The 21,027-nt window shown below is 42.0% G+C and overlaps 1 protein-coding gene across 2 annotated transcripts; it reads right to left on the bottom strand.

Moving 5' to 3' along the window:
• Nucleotides 1-365: 365 nt before the first annotated feature.
• Nucleotides 366-19,789, bottom strand: LOC308283611 (dual specificity mitogen-activated protein kinase kinase 6). 2 transcript variants are annotated; one of them, XM_080724074.1, is made up of 12 exons: nucleotides 19,515-19,789; nucleotides 14,878-14,947; nucleotides 13,775-13,823; nucleotides 13,456-13,569; nucleotides 10,265-10,384; nucleotides 7,888-8,004; nucleotides 7,331-7,382; nucleotides 7,092-7,219; nucleotides 6,079-6,156; nucleotides 5,350-5,489; nucleotides 4,949-4,994; nucleotides 366-832 (listed from the first exon to the last, which is right to left on the bottom strand). In XM_080724074.1, the coding sequence occupies exons 1-12, from the start codon at nucleotides 19,531-19,533 to the stop codon at nucleotides 755-757; spliced, it is 1,011 nt and encodes a 336-aa protein (XP_080580200.1). In that variant the 5' UTR covers nucleotides 19,534-19,789; the 3' UTR covers nucleotides 366-754. The 2 variants fall into 2 exon arrangements, with proteins under 2 accessions (XP_080580200.1, XP_080580199.1); XM_080724073.1 differs by having other exon boundaries at nucleotides 7,092-7,382.
• Between the last annotated feature and the right edge of the window lie 1,238 nt (nucleotides 19,790-21,027).

Raw genomic sequence — 21,027 nt, 5'->3', positions numbered from 1 at the left:
TCATTGTAATTCACGCTCAATGTCGAAATACAGTATTTAGAAAAACACAAATAAAAACTGTATAATGAGAAAACATACCAATGCATAATGTAAATCGTTTTCATTACACAGAAACATAAACAAGAACTGTTTTTCTTTTCTTTTTTTGCAGATGAAATTCATATTTAGCATAACGAGTGACAAAGAAATAATGGCTGGCTCTGTCTGTTTCAGGAGAGAGAGAGAGAGAGAGAGAGAGAGAGAGAGAGAGAGAGAGAGAGAGAGAGAGAGAGAGAGCGCTTTAACCAGTGAAAAATAGCAAATATACAAGCTCACAGCGCGGCACCGAGTGCCGCGCTGCGAGCTTGTAGATCTGCTACTTTTTTAAAACGAAAGTAAAGAAAGTCAAAATTCAGTTGGTATCTGTCAAATTGGGTAATTGAGCAAAACACAGGGGAAGTGTGTGTGGGTGTGTATGGGGTGAGGGGGGGTGCGCAAATTTAAACCTCTCCGGTCGGTTTTGGACCACTTGAGTTCATATTTACCCACCACACTCACACTCCAGTGGCTTCAGTCTTTGGGTTCACCCCTACCATGTGTGTGTGTGTGTGTGTGTGTGTGTGTGTGTGTGTGTGTGGGCGTATCGACAGTCTGCATAATGTAATTCCAGTGAGTTGAAAAGGTAAGCGGCCACCGGGGGGCGCTGGTGGAGAGGCCTCCCCGCCCCGGCCTACCCTGAAGGGTCGGTGCAGTGGAGAGAGAGAGCGAAGCCCCGTCAGTCAGACAGGACCACCTTGACAAAACTGGCCACGTCTGTGTCTTTGGAGTTATGCAGGATGAGAAAGGGATGTTGCTGTAGAAGTAATTGTGAAAAGATTGTGAGAAAAGACACAGACAGTGGAAGTACACCAGGGGCGTCAATTGGGTATGGCAGGGGTATAGGGTGTGCCAAATGTAGTTCTAAGAGCGGCCATTTCTTGGGTAAACACAGCCTTACACAGGTGTTCCGATTAGACTATAGCATTAGCTCTATGCAATCAAACAATTGAAACACCTGTGTTTTGACCCAAGAAATGGCCGCTAAGGACTACAATGACGTAGCCGCTGGCACACACTATGCAGCTGCCATACCCTGGGTCCAGGGGGTAAAATAAAAGTTACTTTAAAATATAAATCCATGAATGTCTCTTTGTCTATCTGTGCTGGTTATTATGTTGTTACAGTAAAATAACTACAAATGCAAAGTTTTACAAAATGATCCCTTTAACAAGGTATTATAATTATATTCTACACACTTGTATTCTCCCCATCTTGACAAGATGGTACAGTATATTCCCAGGTTCCGCAGGTCAGCTGCACAGGTGCAATGCATTATTGTTAATTGTGGCACGTTTACTAACATGCCAAGTTTAGCTGCACTTGAACAACCGTTCCAGGCTGCCATATCCAGCCCGTAGAAACGGGGGGAAAAAAATGTACTTCTTAAAATAAATGTATCATGCTTGTTGCTAAGGTATGGCAACATGACTGGTGTGTTGCCATACCTTAGCTTTTGCTGAACTGACGCTACTGAATTACACTAGTCTCGCGTGGCCAGACTGTTGACTCCGTGATTTGCAAATGCTCCCGTCGTACAGTCTGGGATAACGCTAGAAGAACGATGAGTAACCGGTTAAAGAGGAAGTGAAGCCTCCTCCTCACTTCTGTTTTCCGTTTCACATCGTGCACCATTTATCCTAATATATAGGGCTGTCACAATATGACATTTTACATGATGATAAATTGTCACTCAAATAATTGGCGATTATGTTTTTGTCGTTGATAATTACATTTCTGTTTGGCTTTTAGGCTTTGAAGTTGTACATGGTAGATATGACACATAATCTAAATACACAAATAAATTACTGACATATTTGACAACTTACTACTTTGATAGTGGAAATAGCCAATCTACAAGCTCACAACGCGTCGCGATGCGACGCGTTGTGAGCTTGTAGATCTGCTATTTCCACTATTTCGGTCATTTTTCAACATTCAAGATAATGACGATTATGACAAAATAATTGCGATAATGTCAAATAATCACGATTAGACGATTATGTAATAATTGTGACAGCCCTACTAATATAAATAAAATTCATCTAAGCATATTTAGCTTGCTGCTTAGAAGAAATGACATTAGCGGAAATGCCAGTTTCCATTACACGCCGTTCAGGAGCTGTAGTTCCAGACTCTATATAGAATTCAGAGATTGTGGAATAGTTCACTGATGGTTTCTTTTTTACTTAGAGCCTATGACACGGGCCGAAATTATCATGTATGATACAGTAAGTCACGTGGCCTCTCTGAAAACAGTTTGGAATGGCGTGCGACGTATGTATGACTATGGTCTTCCTGAGGGCGCATCCAGACAGGACGGGACAGAGGGAGTGGATGGGGGTTAACGCCTCTGTCGACTGCCTGGATGCAGCCTAGTGCAGTCTTGTAACGAGTTTCCACTCGTTACAAGACTGATGTGTGGACGTACCCTGACCGGGAGAAATGCATGTTGTGAGTTTGTAGCTCATGGCTATTTTCTGTGCATGTGCACACATACACATTCTAATCTCTGGCGGCTTGTTTGTTTTCAATTTTTGTAAATATTCCATGAAGTTGCAGAATCTTTATAATAGCGACTTTAAGCAACGCTACGGCAACGGCAGATGACAACGGTAACCGGAAATGATCAGCGCTCGATAGATCAACCTGCCGCCGTCTCAGCCGTCCCTACAACGCCAGAGACTACCTTTCCACGTAGCGTCTACAACGCCTGCTGCGTGGTCGCGTCGCCATGGGAACCACAGAGTTCAGTAACAGGGGTGGGACCCCGTCACGGAAGGCTGTTGCTTAACGATTTTGACCGCTACGGCGATTACGTCATAGCAGCCGTAGTCCCGCCTCGCGTCGCGGTTGTAGAAACGGTCGGCTAATGTTTATGCCTGCAACTGATAGATTAACTCATAGACGGCCCGCTCACAAGTTTCCCAGAGTTATTCCCATTGTCTGACACGGCCACTTCTACTAGGCATGATCACGACCGCAAAATTGCATGTTTGACCCCCATATCAACCCCATCTTTCAAACATGGCTACCATGTTTGTTTACATTTGAAGAAAACATAATAGCTGCTATCTCATGAAGGCCTGAACGGATTTCCAAGCGGATTTTTTTGTTTGAAAGCTGTGAACCGTGTGCCCACACGTGGTGCATTATCTGTGCATGGGCGTGCATGATCCATGCACTATGGATTACATGGAAGTCTATGGAGACGGGGCAGTTCAGCCTGAAAATGTATATTTTTTTAAAGGGCAGTGAATTAGTTCAAATTCGCATTTTCATTCCGGTCAGCTTTCTGTGTCGCAGATTCAGGGCTAAACTCTGCCCACAACAATGGAAAACCATTAGTACAGTAAGTACAGTAAACGAGTTAAATGTAAAAGTAAATGGATGTTTTTGTAGCAATACCACATGACGTGGCTATAGTCTATTACAAGTAAACATTCTGTATTCAGGATTTCGCTTGAGTACAAAAGTATTAGCATCAAAATATACTTAAAATGCCAAGAGTAAAACGCACATGGAGATGACACATGTATCTGGTCAAGGTGCTGCTGGCAGCCAGCAAAAAAGCAATAACAAGATTGTGGTATAAAAGTGACCCTCCAACTTGTGAGCAGTGGCTGTGCATTGTGGAGGAAATGTACTGTATGTGATGGAGAGATTTACACACAAACTCAGGATACAAGAACTGTTCCTTGAGAAATGGGAGAACTGGACTGAATATGGAACCCAACAAAATGACACCACGAACATTTAAAATGGACTGAGTGTGATAATCAAAATGATGTAATATGTTGACCTTGTGAATGTATGTACATGTAACGAACTGCAAATAAAAATTAAAAAAGAAAAAAGAAAAAGGGACAAGAGTAAAAGTAATCATTATGCAGAATGTTGCATTCACAAGTTTTTTCAAGTATCCAATAGGGGTTTAACGGGGGTTAATGAAACTTGTACCTAAAGTTTTCAAATAACTGTAGTGAAGTAAAAAAGTACATTATTTGCCACTAAGATGTAGTGGAGTGGAGTAGAAGTAGTAAGAATTGAAAAATGGAAATACTCAAGTAAATTATAGTAAAGTAAATGACTCGAGTAAATCAAGTTACTTTCCACCACTGTCGATGACAGAAAGGATTAAAGGTACAGAACACTAAATGGGTTTATTACTATTTTACAACAAATGCACACCACAGATGGTGGGTTAATTGGGGAAGCCTGGCCTCTTGTGGACACAAGCAAGAGCCATAGTGAACTGGAATCATAGACTGTAAGAAATATGGATGGTGGGAAGGTTTCTATGCTGCAAAAATGAAGCTTTTTTTTTGCCCTTGTATGGGTGTCGCCATCATGGTACCAAGGAATGCTATTGGCTGCCAATGGTCAGGTGCAACCGCAGGGATACATGGGACATTGTCTTGAGCTTGCCGAAAATAAAGCACACGAAGAAGAATCATCACAAGACTATGATCACAAGCCCCTCCTACAGCATACCCTTCTTTAACATCAATTATAACATAGATTGGACCATATTCTCAGAAACCGCATATCATGGTCATTGAAACGAGGCTTTACACTAAGCGACACGAACCATAAAGTATTTGTGACAATGTTTATTAAGGTTAGAAAATCAAACGTAAAAGTTCAGGGGAAATGAATGGAATCCTATGGAGAAACATGTTGCTTCTGTTACCAGAACAGCGCAACTAGCGGCCAATCATAGGAACTTTCAGTTCCGTGTTTGATTCATTTTAAATCCGGACAACTGGCCCCCCTGACTGGAATTCAAGGATGGAGGAAACCATGGAGGGAAAGGAAAAAAAGCTAAATGAATTCAGTACCCAATGCCATAACATTTAAGATTCAAACTTACCATTAATTCTGTGTAGGCTGGTCTCTCGATTGGCTTCTTTCTTAAGCTGTTAAGATGGGGAGGAAATTAAAAAAAAAACATTATAAAAATAATAATTAAACAAAATATTCACCAGCATTTTATGTTAGAGGACCACAATGGAAATAAGTGCTTCATTACAATGTATGAGTCTGTCCTGGGAATGTTATATTGTGTTGAACTTAGCAATAAAAGTAGAAACATGAACAGCTGTTATATAAAAATAAGCATGGGAGCATGTTCCTGAAATGCCTCATGTTTACTAAAGGGAGAGCAGAACACTGACCCCTGGTGGACACTGGAAGCCACTGCTTGATTTTACACCAAGGGAAGCAAAACAAGCCATTGTGTACAGTGAGTCAGAGGCTCGCTTGCTCACTCACCATTGGGAGGTGAAATCTACGAACTCTGGGGAGAAGCGGTCGGTAGGCAGCTGTGGAGATGGCTCATCGACCACCTGCTTGAGCTGCTGGAATGGCGTGCCCCACGAGTCATAGGGGAACTTCAGAATGGCCAGCTCGATCTAGGAAGAAACGACAGGGAATCAGATATACAACAAAAGGATTCCATTCAGTAAACTGTAACGTGCTTTTTATTTCTGAGCTGGATTTGAAGGTTTTGTTCAGGGCTCCATGATGTACTGGGTTAGGGTTACTGTTCTACAATATAAAAACCTATTGAAGGCAGATGCTTGTATTTTGAGTCAGGTACTATACATTTTCTGTTTGGTATGTAGATTCTATGCCAATCACACATTGAATTAAATAACATCTAAAATAATTGAGATGAGTTAGAATATATTGGTTTACCTTTTAATCCTAGCATCCCTATTTTGCGTGTGATAAATAACAGGTGATATATCTCTATCAGAGCTGCTTTGTAGTTTGTGGTCATTAATAAACTTGGAGCTATCAAAAGTGAGTTGCAAGCCCCCCTTTTCTGTTCATAAATAACAGGTGAAACATAAAATCCATTTTGATGCAACACATCGTGAGCTTGTAGATCTGCTATCTTCGATATCTGACATAGGACTAATTATATAGGACTTAACTCTTTATGCCAAAAAAACATGAAAGCTGGCGAAGTGCGTGTTGAATTGCAGTTCTACTCACCATAGTAATTCCTAGACTCCATATGTCTGACTTGACACTGTAGCCTTTCTGGTTGAGGTCAGGGTTGATCCGTTCAGGCTACAACAGGATAATTGACAGCAATAAACAATAAGTGACAGCAATATTCCTTTTGACAATAAGTAAGTCATTGATGCTTCTGCTATGGACAACAAATGGAAACACGCAACGCTGGGCTTTTTGTGGTATCCTTTTAGCATAGTTTTGTTACTGTACCTTCGTACTGATTTCAAACATGTTAAATTATTAAAAATATTAATTATGTTTGCAGAGCATTAGAATAACAGTATCGTTTATAAACATTTGGGTGACCCCGAATGATCGAAGAGCCTGTGAGTAAAACCATGTTTCAGGAGGTGAATTATAGGCCCCTTTTTAAACAACATTATGGATTTAAGCTTCACTGGCGAGGTGTCCCAGTGCTTAGGAAGGCATCTAAAAACAAGATTTCTAAATGGCTGGGAGGGAATCTAGCTATGATGAGGTCATGCTCTGGCTCAATTAAAAGAGGCTTGAAGATTGGTTATGTTGCCTGGGACCAAGCCTAAGTGAGCCTCAAAAGTAATTAGTAAAGTTTAACTTTTACTAATTACTTTACTAAACTCACTCAACAGTAAACAAACCAACATAAAGTTTAAGTGTATCGAGGGTATCTGCACATTTATAAAGTGACAATTTAAGGACTTTTTAATACCTCTAAAATGACAAATGAAACTGGCCAAATTGTCATCAAACATTAGAGGTAGAAATTGTGAAAATAGACGATCTACATGCTCACAACGCCTTGCAACGTGAGGCGTTGTGAGCATGTAGATTGGCTATTTTCACAATAGAACCGTGTTATACACAATGTAATGCCTAAACTCTTAGTGCTCATCAGGGTGGGGGGGTCCCCAGCTAAAATATGATTATTTTGGGGGTCGCGGCCTGAAAAGGTTGAGAACCACTGTTCTATGCTACAAGTCTCTGTCCAATTCTCCCAAGACCCTGCTTACCGCCATGTAGGGCTTACAGCCAGCATCCATTGTTTTGGCTACCGAGTCCACCAGATGGCCACTGATGCCAAAATCACACATCTTCACTTGGCCCTGAGTGTTGATGAGAACATTGGAGGGCTTCACATCTGGAAAGGGAAATCGTTTTTTTTTTTTGATCAGCAACAGGCAACGTATGTCTTTGTAAGTGAGTCTAAATTGACCAAAGAATAATGATACAAATACAGTTCTCTGCTTACCTCTGTGTATCACTGACAGGTTGCTGTGCAGGTGCTCTAATGCCTTAACTATCTGCAAAGGACCAAAGACGGAGAAGAGTGATCAACGAACCAGGGATATTAGGCATGAAAAGTGGACTGCAAATTATTTTTGGGGGTCCCCAGGTGTGAAACATTGTTTTCTTACTCAACAGTAAACAAACGAAGATACAGTATATGTGTATAGAGAGTATCTGCACATTTCTAAAGTGTCAATTTAAGGACTTTTAAGACCTTTTTAGGACCTCTGGTCAAACATTGAGCAAATTGTCAAATATTAGAAGCATAAATTGTGAAAATAGCCGATATACATGCTCACAATGGAACAGATCGAGTAAAACGAAATATAATGCCAACTTCAACAATTCCAAGTGCTTGTGCAGGGTTGTGGGATCCCCAGTAAAAATATGAATATTTTGGTAGTCGCAGCCTGAAAAGGTTGAGAACCATGGGTATACAGCATGACAAAAAAATAATAATGAAATAATGAAAATGCGGTGGAAAAACAAAACATTTTGATATAGAAGTCATAGACGTACTGCTACAGTGATCTTTCCCAAGATGTCTTCTGGGATGGTCATGCCCTTCTCTATGACCTTCTTATAAAACTTATCCAGAGAGGTGTCCATCAGCTCCATACAGATCCACACGTCCCCCTGACAACACAGCGTTGAACAAGCATTAAGTCAGATGGTCAGGATGATCGTACATGAAACGTACCAAGATGATACTCATAATAATGTGTAGGATCTAGAGCAGGGTTCCCCAATAGGTGGCTCGCGGGCCATTTGCGGCCCGAGGGGGGCTACTGTCTGGCCCACACCAACCCCAGTAATAATGGTGGTATAAGAGCAGCAACAACACTAGTATATCGTCGTTGTCGGGTGGAAATCTCGTATCTCCAAATTTGTACGTTCTTTCGCAAATCATACAAGGCCGTCACACAAAAGTAGTGAAAACAGCCGATCTACAAGCACACAACGCCTCGCACGCGAGGCGTTGTGTGCTTGTAGATCTTGTAGATCGGCTGTTAAATCATCGGCTGTTAAATCATTTTTAAAATGATAAATTCAAAACGAACGGTTTTGGACATACAAGATTTTCACCCGACAACGACGAAAACTGTGGCTGGAGTAGTGGGAACGCCACCGTTTCCCCCTGCAATGTTGTGGCCCTCGGCTTGGTACCCTAGACATAATTCGGTCCTTGTGGAAAACTAATTGGGGAACCCTGATCTAGAGTCTAGGATCCTACACATTATTGTTTTTCTCTCCACTTGAACACTAGCGTCCCAATTCTGGGCATGTTGTAATTGCGACTGTAGGTCGCAATTACAAAATGAAAACCAGCACATCTTGTCCGTCAGTGAGTCAGTCAGTGAGTGAGTGGGTAACGCCTCAATGTCTATAGCTGACCTGTTGTGACATCACATTGTTGACTCAATGACCAAGACAGCCTGTTCTGGCAATCATATATGGAGATCCCGGATGTCATCAATATTAAGCCCATATTTGGCAATGCCCATATATGGACGCTCCATATGGCCAAGACAGCTGACTATCATCACCTGGATATCCATATATGAAGATCACCACACTGAACTCATCAAATCCGGATTATCCATACATGGAGACGACTGGATCATCACTTAGATCTCCATATATGGAGCTGACATCTACATCTGATTCCCAGATGATGCCTGGTTAGGGCAACCACACTAATAGAATCCCTTTTATGCCCATCAATATTAAGCCCATGGAATGGAATGATCACAAAATGCCATGTTCGACTCCCAGAACAGCTCTATCTTTCAAACATGGCAGCTATGTTTGTTTACATTTGAAGAAAACACAATAGCCTAGATCTTTTGAATGCATGAACGGATTTCCAAGCGGATTATTTTTGTTTGAAAGCTGTGAATGGCGTGCACACGTGTGGTGCAGCATCTGTGCATTATCAGTGCATGACCCGTGCACCTCGTGCACATTAAAAACATTAAAAGTTAAGATTCTGGCAATTGAAGGCAGCAAGCAGGTTAAGGCCATATCTGGGAATGCCCATATATGGACATATTGTGTCAGTCTAACCAGTGTGGTTGACGCGACATGAGTCACACTTGCAAATTAATTCCGTCCTTGTCCCTTTTATGGAATATGTGAATTAACATTTAGTGAAAATAGCAGATCTAAAAAGCTCACAGTGTGTTGTGATGTGTTGTGAGCTTATAGGTGCTATTTTCATGGGGCAAGTATAGACCCCTGCAGAACTCCAGTCAACAAAGTATATAGGGTATTTAGGGCTGTCACGATTATGACATTTAACACGATGATTGTCACTCAAATAATCGTGATTAAAGATTTTGTTGTGGACAATTACATTTGTTTGGCTTGTATGCTTTGAAGTTGCACACAGCAGATATGACACATAACCTAAATATACAAAGAAATGACTGACATTTGATAAGTTTTATACTTAAAAAAGGAAAGGACATTGATATTTTTGAAAATGTTTGAAAATATAAGGACACTTTTCAACATGTCAACGATTGTGACAAAATAATTGCGATTATGTCAAATAATTGCGATTAGACGATTATGTAATAATTGACACTTTGTAAAGTCCCGCCCGTGGTGGTGCCCCTGTTTGCAGCCATTGGTTGCCGTTTCCTGGTTGGACAAAAACCATCCACTACAATTGAAATTATGTGTTTTTCAGTTGCTTCATAAAAAAGTAACATCACAGGTGCAGTATAGTGACTGGGCATATCATATATATTTTTGCCACCCAAAAAAAAAACATAAACAACCTTGAGGCAGAACCAGGGCTGAACAAGGCAGAAAGAGCGTGCTGGTTGGTCAGTCAGGGACCAACCAGAAGGCTGACAAAGGGTGACAGGCCTCAGGGTATATTACTGACCTCTCTGAAGAGGGCACCGTAGAACGTGACGGTGAAGAAGCAGTCCACCGTCCTCATGGAAATATCCAGGTCCATTAGTAGCCTCTTCTGCTCCAGGGTGTTGACTGTGGCCCGGATCCTCTGCAGACGGAGACAAAGTTGCATCATTGATACGGGTTGCCAGGTTCCAGAGGCTGTTCTAGCTTGTATGGCGACCTGGGCGAACTCCTCTTTCATAATAACAATTTGATTATTATTACCGTAAGTAATTTATATATAAAAGATAATCACACCTAGTGTGAAGTGAGCGGTGCGATTTATGAGGACATTTCTTTAACACCCAAGGAGCCAAACTCGTTCAGTAACGAGATAAGGCCACTAGGGGTCACTCTGCCAAAAGGAGTTGTCTCGTCCCTCAACGAGACAACAAGGGGTTAACTTGTACAGCTCTATGTGCATGCTGTGTGCCATGTGAATGACCCTAGTCCATACGTCACCCCGTAGCTCAGAGAGAGAGAGAAAATGGCGCGACAAGGCTGCATTGATTTCCATTCTAGGCTGAAACATAAAAAGGGCTTTATCTATGAATGAGGTGCAAAGAACGCCCCGGTTTGGATTTTAGTTTCGCGAGCGATTGTAAATAAATGGATTTTCTTCTTCAATCGTCAGTGGACACTCGCACAAAGCTTCTGAGGATCTTCAAAATAAAGCGTAAGTGAACGACGGCAGCAGCAACAGCTAGAAATGTTAGAAACCTTGGCTTCGCATGTGTTAAGCATCCCGCAAAGCTTGGCCAATGTGACCCTGGGCGTACAACAAACTTTGGGCGATGTGTTGCCAGATGTAGGCCATGCTTCAGAGCCCGGGGACAAAGCCAGATGTTGGAGCTTAGCTCCTTCCAGGAGCACCGCTCAATAAGTCTCATAAATAACAAACAGAAGTAACCACGGCATAGCTTGGGAGTGCCTACCTGTCAAGCCCCTCATGTCCAATTTCATGTGTTGTTTAGAACAGTCTGACAACTGTGTTATTGTGAGTTTAATCAACCCTGTGATGAGTTCTACTTCTAATCGGTTCTATGATTTGGAGACGTTGGTCAATTGGTGCAACAGCCTCTACAGACTTTTAGCATATTATGTGGACAGATTTTTTTAGGTTGTACCGATTTGTGTAATTTGTCATTTGGTATGTGATATGGACCTTGAGTCTGAAATAAAGATTGGATTGAACAGCATTTGGTGGTATGAGTTACATTACTAACTCAAGGTTCAATAGATTCCCAAACTAACCCTACCTCTGGCTTCCACTGGGGAGACCTGCGGTGACGTCAACCTACCCAACCCCCATCCCCATCACGTACTTCTGTGTGGGAGACCTTTCCAGGCCTGACTAGCTCACAGACTAGAGTCAAAGAGCTCACTCAGCCATGGTTAAATGACCCACAGAGGGACATGATATCATTGACGTGATGTGCATATGAGAAATGGAAAACTGAAAATATCACTCAAACTGAAAATGTGCAAATATCACTTTTTTTTAAAGGGGGCGAGCATCCATGCTGTTCCGCCAAGTTGCTGCCCCTGGCAGGATGCCTGTGTCGTCCATTACCTAAATAATCCACTTCCACCATAGTCAGCTATGGCGGGCTAACTGAAAGCCACTCAAGGCCAATGCAAAATATTAAAATAGTAGTACTTGATACAGTCTTTTTTTTCACTCTATCAAATGCCTTTGACAAAAATTGGCCGATCCACAAGCTCACAACGCGCCGCGACGCGTTGTGAGCTTGTAGATCTGCTATTTTTTGGCAAATGTTCCGCCCCAGGATAATGGATTTTGATTATCGCGATAATATCGTAAATCGTTTTCATATCGTCCCATCCCTAGTTACCATTCGCGAGTGGTCCACGACCCCAGTCCTCACGAAAATATGTTTTATTTTATTCATGACCATTGTGTATATGTAGAGGTAACGCCTTAAGTGCGATCTCACACTGCTCTCTCTCACTGGCTACCCGCCCTACTTAACAAAACAAAATATATTAAAACCCTTTGAGCGTGACACCTCAAGGTGTCTAATGGTGCTAAATGTTAATGGTGCTATTAATATTAACAGGCACAGACACAACAATGACCATGCACCTAAATCGCCATTAAGTGAGTTTGTGAACTTCTAGTACATGCAGACTTCAAAATAATCTGTGTTGACAAATCACATACAAAGGTTTCACATCAGCTTATCTAAGCAAGTCTTATTTTGAAGCCAGACTACAATCTATATAGCAAGTCCAATTTTAACTGAAGCTGTATTGATGCTAATGGGATGAGAATGGAATCAACTCTGGTTTAAAAGCAAGATTAGAGACATGAAAACCATGCACTGTGAAATAGGGAAAAGGCGAATCACTTTGTGGTGCAGGCCTTCAACATAGGGAGACAAGTTTTATTAGAGATTCCCATATTTTGCCAGTTTTCTTTTGCTTTCTTTGTCATGCATAGATTCACAATTTCTCATGTGGGATCTTGCAAATAACACTTGTAGTTTCCGGTGTTCAGTGGGCAAAAGAAACAAGTAGGGATGTCCCGATCGGGATCGGCGATCCCGTATCGGATCGGGGTGAAAAAGATCGGATCGGAATTGGGAGAAGAAGATCGTGATTTTCTTTTAATAATATATAAAAATAAGCTGATAAGCTTTATTTTTATTTTTGTTTTGATCCAATGCTGCACTAAGTGAGAAAAAAGAAGCTACAGTATATCCATGGATACAGTAAAAAACAACCTTAATGCACATCGTGAATGTGTTTCTTCTTTTCTTTGTTCTTAATGCATTGCCAAAAGATCGGATCGGGAAAGATCGGGATCGGATAGGGAGCAAAAATATGTGAACGGGATCGGAAGCAAAAAAAACTTGATCGGGACATCCCTAGAAACAAGCATTAATAACCCACTTTGTTTTCATGCTTCCATTTCAAATATTATCAATGATCCATTCTCCAGAGACTTGGTGAAAGCCTTTAAATACTCCAATTTTCTTAAGCTACCCCAGCTGTTCTTTCTTTTTGCTGTCACAGAATCGATCCGGACATGCCCCAAGTTGAGAGCATATGTTGAGTACATCTATGTGACTCACAGCACTATTTTAAAAGCAGTTGTACATCTACTGTGTTCACTGCTCAGCCAAGTCAAGGTAACCTGAGCAGTGCGCTTACCTTGACAGCCATGATAACGCCACTGGGCACATGTCTCATCTTGTCCACCACCCCGTATGCCCCTCGCCCCAGCTCGCCAATCTGCTCCAAGTCATCTGCCTTCACAACAAAATTCTAGATACAAGAGAGAAAGAAAGCACACAGTGACATTTTGAGTGCAAGCCTGATTTATACGATAGCTGATCTATAAACTCACAACAACAACGAGCCTTGATCATGTGACGCATATAAGATCTGCTATTTTAGGCATCTCCATGATGCAAGTTTTAAGCCAAAGACGGAAAGGAGGAATATATTTATTGCTCAGGTCCGTCGTTACCTTATCTCCAATAGTCACGCAGGCTTTAGAGTCAAGATCTCGAGGGGGCCTGCAGGAGAGGAACAAGCAAAAACAGGATATTTGCATATGGTGATTTGTCAAATACATTATGTACGCACGCTTATTGTAATAATTGATGATATTAACCCATTTAGGCCTAGAAATGATTGAATGCTTTAACCAGTGAAAAATAGCAGATATACAAGCTCACAGCGCGGCACCGAGTGCCGCGCTGCGAGCTTGTAGATCTGCTATTTTTGAAAAAGTCGTGAAAATCTGTGCGAATCTTTGAATATTATATATTTTCAAAGCGAACGTTTGTAACTCAAATTTTGCTTCTGGGGGGTCCCTGGAACTAAATATTTTGAGATGGGGGTCCGTGGCCAAATAAATATCATTTTGGGGGTCCTTCACATGAAAAGGTTTGAGCACCACTGACATAGTAGTCTCTCAAGAACAGACTAACTGAGCTCCAGTTAAGTGAAAAGGTCCTTTTCTTTGACGCTGGCTGGCCAGATTGCTGACATAGAAACATAGGTTTTTCAAAAAATCTTAGAAGGATCCAAAAGACACTTATAGAATCGGGTCAAAATTTTAATTTTCACGATTTTTCAAAAATAGCAGATCTACAAGTTCGCAGCGCGGCACCGAGTGCTGCGCTGTGAGCTTGTATATCTGCTATTTTTCAATAGTTAAAGCATAAAATAATGATACACAAAATGTGTACCCGTTCTAAATGGGTTAAATATAAGTTAATATTGCTATAAGGCATATATACATATGAGGTCAATTAACCAGTTAAATCTCATACATTGTTGAGCTCACAATGTACAAGCTCAAAATGCATCGCAACGTGGTGCATTCTGAGCTAGTAGATCTGCAAATTTCTGCATAAGTTTCCCCCACAATACCGATGCTTTTAAGTGGTTAAGGCACATGCACATACATATTTCCTCTCTTCTTTCCAGTGTGTTTCTATATGGGACCATGGTGGACAATTATAAATTACCAATTCTCCTAAAGAGGCATTCCACAAGAAAAGCGAGAACAGTTTTATTTTGCTTCCACCCTTCGACCTAACCCTGATAAGAGAAGAGTCTTACGCCGCTACTGCTGGTGGGGGCTGTTCAAACACTTCTTTGGACAACTTCAGCCCAGGGCTCTTCTTCTTCCCTGCAAGAGAGAGAGGTGAAAGGTTTTAGAATCTAACGCTTAAGATCTAATGTTTAGATCAGGGGTTGAGAGAGAGATGAAGCGAGAGAGAGAGAGATGAAGCAGGGACCCCCACAACCTTTTTGTAGATTTCATACAGTTTAATCCTTTGACAGCACAATCATCAGTGTATTTTGGATTCATGTCAATTTGCGTTTTCAGATATTTCACCACTTGAACTGTCAATAAATAATAAACTGCTCTTTTTCCCCTCTACACCAAATCTCTTTACCAAAAATAGCCGATCTACAAGCTCACAACGCCTCGCGCTGCTAGGTGTTGTGAGCTTGTAGATCTGCTATTTTTGGCTAAAGTTCTCAGACGTTAGGGTTCAAGTGGTTAATATAAAAAAGAAAAGAAAAAAGTTTCTATCACACAAGATTTGGAGGACCCCCTGTAGTAACCCTGAGGACCACCCTCGGGGTCCCGGACCACCTGTTGAAGGCTCCTGGTTTAGATCATCTATAAATTGTCTTTATAACTTCTGTGGTTGACCTAAAGATAACGAAATGGGCATGTGGATAATAATGTTTCATTCAGAGAATAAGGGGGTTTTGATGTTGTGTCGAATTTAGGCTAGAGCTAAACACTATTTACTATTTACATTGTTTTGCTATCTAATCAGATTAGGTGTACTCAAAGTTGAGTCCCAGCACAATAGAGAGAGACGACAGAGAAGCAAACGTACTGTAAATGACTAATCTTCATTGGTATGATGACTCAGAGGGAAAGAAATGGAGGGGGGGGGGGGGGGGGACCCCAAGGAAATAAAAAGGCTTCCTTCCCGTCTTACAGGTTTTTTATTTTTTTATTTGCCATCATTGCAAACAAGCCCACGCTACCTAATGTTTTCAGAATCTCAAGCGTTCAACGATATTACATTCGTCAATCTCTAGTGGAAGACAAACATAAACATGTCGCTGTCAAGCCCCGGAGCTCTGCGACCCTTCTCAGTGAAAGTAGTGGCAGTCCATTCATAAACATGTTTTACCAGCAGTGCCTAGCCTTGGGACTTCCCACAAGGGGCCATGGGTCCGTGCCAGAATGACCCAGCTAGCAGGCCTATCAGGAAAACAAAGAAAAACTCAACAGCTCAACAAATTCTTTTTGACAAGGATGTTGGTGTTGATGTTTGTTCCCGTCATTGGCTTAATAGGCAACACCGGAGCACTTCCGTCGAATCTCTCTCTGTGCAACAAAGATTCACGTGTGCTTTAATCACACATGGTCACTAAAAATAGATTAGCATTTCCCCTGTAACTAAATAAGGAGCATTCACAATAACCTCCCTATGATGTGACAAATACAGCAGTCTATTGTTCCGTCCACTATATCAGATAGCAAGCTGAATCCCACACTACTCAGCTCTGTGCTGTGTCAAGGAGTGCAGTCAGTGAAGGAAAACAAACAGTTTGCATACTTTAAATACACGACAGACATCTAATCTAGCACAACATGGCATGTCAAAGCTCTAAGGGAGCTCCAGCTATGTCCTGGCGCCGCACGAAGAGCAACACAGGACGCCAAGTTCAGTTCTATCCATAATTTGTCTGTCATAAAACGCAGCCCATTTTCAGCTCAATATCACTTTGAAAGAGACACCTACTACATGCATCCAACGATTACAGGACACGGGCAAGCTGTGCATGTTTACAGGCACAATTGACCAGGGGTGTCGCACCAAATTCTGGGCCCTGGGTACGTTAACTATTGAAAAATAGCAGATATACAAGCTCACAGCGCGGCACCGAGTGCCGCGCTGCAAGCTTGTATATCTGCTATTTTTGAAAAATCGTGAAAATGTGTGCAAGACAAGTCTTTGAATATACGTTTCTATGTCAGTGGTGCTCAAACTGTTTCATGTGATGGACCCCCAAAAGGATATGTATTTGGCCACAGACCCCCTTCTCAAAATATTTAGTTCCAGGGACCCCACCAGAAGCAGAATTTGAGTTGCAAAAATGTTCGCATGAAAAATACATATATTCAAAGACTTGCACACATTTTCACGACTTTTCAAAAATAGCAGATCAATAAGCTTGCAGCGAGGCACTTGGTGCTGAGCTTTGAGCTTGTATATCTGGTATTTTTCAATAGGTAAAGTATAAAATAATTCGAGGCCCCTCCACCTTGGGCCTTAGTAACTCAGTCCCACTTTCCCCCCCCTTAAGTTGTGATGCCCCTGCAATCGACTACGACAACCACATGGCATGTTGCTCTCTCAGGTAGCAGGTGGGTGTCAGGGTGCCAGTCATACGTGGTCAACACGGGGCACGTGTGTGCTGTCCGTTTGTGGTCTGAGGCTGCAGAGTGGAAGTCCTGGAAGATGACTCAGTCTGTCACACTGGACACATCCTCTCAGAACACAACAGCTGTCCAGGACCCTTTGGGAAATATGATGTCACTTCACTTGGCCAGGCTGCTTGCTGTCCTCATTGGGCTGAGGCTTTTCCTGTAGCGTTCTGTGACAAGACCTGCCCATGTCGTTTTCTGAACCGAGCCAAACTGTGAAACTAAACAGCCGAGCCTTTAGAGCTGACAAAGACACACCGATTGACTTGGGGCCTACGCTGGTGTGTTCAGAAGACACTTGTGAATGCGGAGAGAACTATACAAAGAATTCCTGGATTGTGCATAAGGGATCAAAGTGTCAGTAGCTGTGTGGCGAGTCACCATCAGGAAGCTCCGGGGCCCCGGAGCAGGTCCGTATATGGACAATGATGAGTCACGCACAGATAATCTTCCGTACAAACCCTATCACCGGCGTTAGGGGAATCAAATCTCTGAACATGCCAATGCAATGCTGCAAATTGCATTGCATTGCACTTAGGCGTTCTCCGCCCATTATCAACCAAAGCCCCAACTTAACTGCAAAGTGGTCAGAAATGTGGTTTGCGCTGGTCTCATCTGCACAACAATAGCAGTAAAGAAGCTGTGTAGCAGCTATGCCAGACTGCTTGCAGCCAGTTAAGTGTCAACAGTGAACGTCTGCAGCAGTCACTGGGAATGCAAGTCAAAACATGCCATGGTAGGCCAAAGGCTATGATTGCCTGAGCAGCACACACAGCCAATCTGCACGGCCCTCTCAAAACAGTGTGTACTCCCGACCATGGTAACGCTAGTATGATTGTGTAATAGCACGCGGTGAACTTGAAATGTAAATTGACATCATCATCATGCCCTCCATGTCTGACGCAGGGGGAAGGACCTTGATTTTCCAAGGTGTGGATTTTCTAAAACAATGCCATTTCTTGTTGTTGGTTTTTTACACATTTAAACCAGCAAAGATGTGTAATTGATATAGGCATGTTATAGATTGAATTGTTGCCAAGGCGAGCAGAAATATTTTTAAGATATTTCGATTTACAGGTGGGGAGAGTTTTTAAGATGATGATGAGACTCTAAAAATAAATTGTTGCCCAACTTGACCAATCACAAGGACCCAACTAACACCAGTCAGTCAATGAGTCATGACAACCACAAGGCTGAAAAACACCTGTGGTGTTGCTGGGCCTACACCATTATAATAACCATTATCATTAGTTTAGGCCCAAATGAGCTGTGCAGCCAGAAGATACAGCATTTCTGGCTGAATAATAAACATATTTATATCCATCTACACCGAGGGTTGGCAAGTGTACAACGTCAACATAAGTAGGCCTATCTTAAAAAATATAATGCACACGTAAAACACATAGTAACATCCTCTGTTTATGAATACGATATGTAGCATTTTGCACGCTCTCAACGTGGATGACTATAATATATTTAAGTGATAATATTAATAAATCCTCAGGCTCCGTGGCGGATGTTTCACTGCCCGGGGGATGGCAGTTTCGTGATGACAGAAGCAGCAATAATAAAATAGACCAGTGGTTCGGGGACCACCAGTGGTCCTTGGGGGGGTTCCAGGTGGTCCCCAGCTAAATCGTTTAGAGTTGCAAACCAAATGGACCCTTATAGATCTGTAACTCTTGAGAGCGCAAAGTGAAACCAAATTGTGGTTTCACTTTAAGCTCTCAAGAGTTTAATTATTGTTAAACATTTGCATTACTCAAGTTACAAGAAGTCTAAACAATTATAGAATGTAGAGAATTGTTATTTCGATCAACGTATGCCTGTTATCCCCCCGGATGGTACCACATCAATACAGCAGCATGGAATTCAAAATCTTATCCAACCGATAACAAAATATTCCAAGTCTTGGGGTCGGAGAGGCTACATCTCATCAAAATAGTGGTCCGTGGCTCAAATGCGGAATAAATAATGGACCTGATTATGCTGAAAAGGTTTGAAAACCACTAATATATAATAGACCTTCTGGTTTTTGATTCTCTCTCCAGGCACAGGCACCAACCAGGCAGCGTGCAGTTTATTTCCACCTGGTTGGTATAAGGTTACAGCGACAGTATAATAGCAGCTAACTCCCACTTCCACACGCACGCACACACACAATCGCGCTCCAAAATGTGCACATGATTAAAACATATGATAAAATAACAGCAGGCCGAACGTAACAAATCCTTACCTCCTTTGGAGAGAGACATTTCCCCTTTGCTTTGATGAAGGGGGAAGGGAAGCACAAAGACTTTTTTGCCTTTTTCACTCCCTCCCTCCCTGCATCTACCCTCTCTTTCGTGCAAAAAAAAGAGGAGCTAGCAACGATCAAAAAGAAAGATTGGCTTTTACGTTTTATCTCCCGTGCAATCGTCGCTCTTCTGCCGCTGATCCGCAGGGGCTACGGATCGATTACCTGATCGATGCACGACTTTGAATAAAAGGCGAGCGCTTGGCTGTTGTGCAGTTTGCTAAAACAAAAAAGCTGCACTTTAGGTTAGGGTGGCCAAAGTCTGACAGCTGAATGAAGGAGGGTCCTATCCTGCGACGGCGGAGTGCTACGCGCTGACGTGTTTCCTGCCCCACATTGAGGAATTATGGGATTTGTAGTTCGGTGGTTCCCAAAACTTTTTTTAGACAGTTTTTAGCCCGCCCCGTGATGAAAACAGCAGATCTACAAGATGGTCGGCAATTTTCACTACATTTGTTTTCTAATTTATGGAATTTCTTAGATTTTTATTTTATTTATTGTCTAATGAAATTATTAGATCATTGCTTTTTTTTTCTTATTGCAAGTCTTAGTTTTTTGGGAATGTTTTTTGAAAACGTTTTGAATGTCCCGCCCTTCCTATTATAACTCTATGGTCCCGCGGCTCCGCCCCACTGGGAACCAGTGTTGTAGTTCTTCCTAGCGTGTGTGAGACTGTGCGTGACGTGTGGCGAACACTGATTGAGCTTCACAAACTTTTTCATGTAGGACGGTCCTGGACGGACCCCCTGCAGGGAGAAAATGCCAGGGTCCCCCATACAAATTGTGTATCTGTAATTTGTGTTAAAATTACTTAAAATGTTTCGAATGTCTTCAAATAGCTTCTGCAACCAATTCAATGTAAAAATGTAGGCCTATGCCTTTTCACAAGAACTAGCCTACACCAGTAAGACTCCCTAATCGGGAGATAAGCGACCGTTGGTCGCTTATCTCCACAAATAGGCCAAAAGTTTGTTTTACCAATTATCAAGACATACGGGCAGTTGACAGTTTGCCATGGTTACTCATTGAAGTTGAATCTCCATATATGGAGACATAAGTTGCTCATACCATAGCAACCATGTTTTTTACAGGGCCTGGGATTGATGACATCAGAAATCTCCATATATGGGCATGAAAGGGATTTTGTTTCTGGAAATATGTCTGTGGGGTGCCACATTTGGAATAAAACACTTACATCACACATCTGGATATCCATACAGCCCATCTAGTTTGCCTGTGTCCATTTATGCCCATATATCTGATGACATTGGGACACTGATCTCCATATATGGGCATAAAACTTATGTTAATTAGTAAAGCCTGGGGATCTCCATATATGGGCATGAGGGGTACCCTAAAAGGGCATCATCTGGGAATAGCAAATATAGTTATCCTAGAAAGTGAAAATCTTACATCAAAGGCCATAACTACCTACCTACCACCATTCTGCATT

This window comes from Nannobrachium achirus (genome assembly GCF_963921795.1).
Source record: "Nannobrachium achirus genome assembly, chromosome: 4".
In the NCBI taxonomy this organism is placed as follows: Eukaryota; Metazoa; Chordata; class Actinopteri; order Myctophiformes; family Myctophidae; genus Nannobrachium; species Nannobrachium achirus.
This window is presented reverse-complemented; position numbering and strand designations above follow the sequence as displayed.

Bases quoted from the DNA above. Each gene is read 5' to 3' on its own strand.
- LOC308283611 (XM_080724073.1), bottom strand. The intron at 13,570-13,774 runs GTAACGACGGAC...TCTTGTATCTAG, and splicing joins GCGTGACTATTGGAGATAAG to AATTTTGTTGTGAAGGCAGA. The intron at 4,995-5,349 runs GTGAGTGAGCAA...CCATCTTAACAG, and splicing joins GTAGATTTCACCTCCCAATG to CTTAAGAAAGAAGCCAATCG.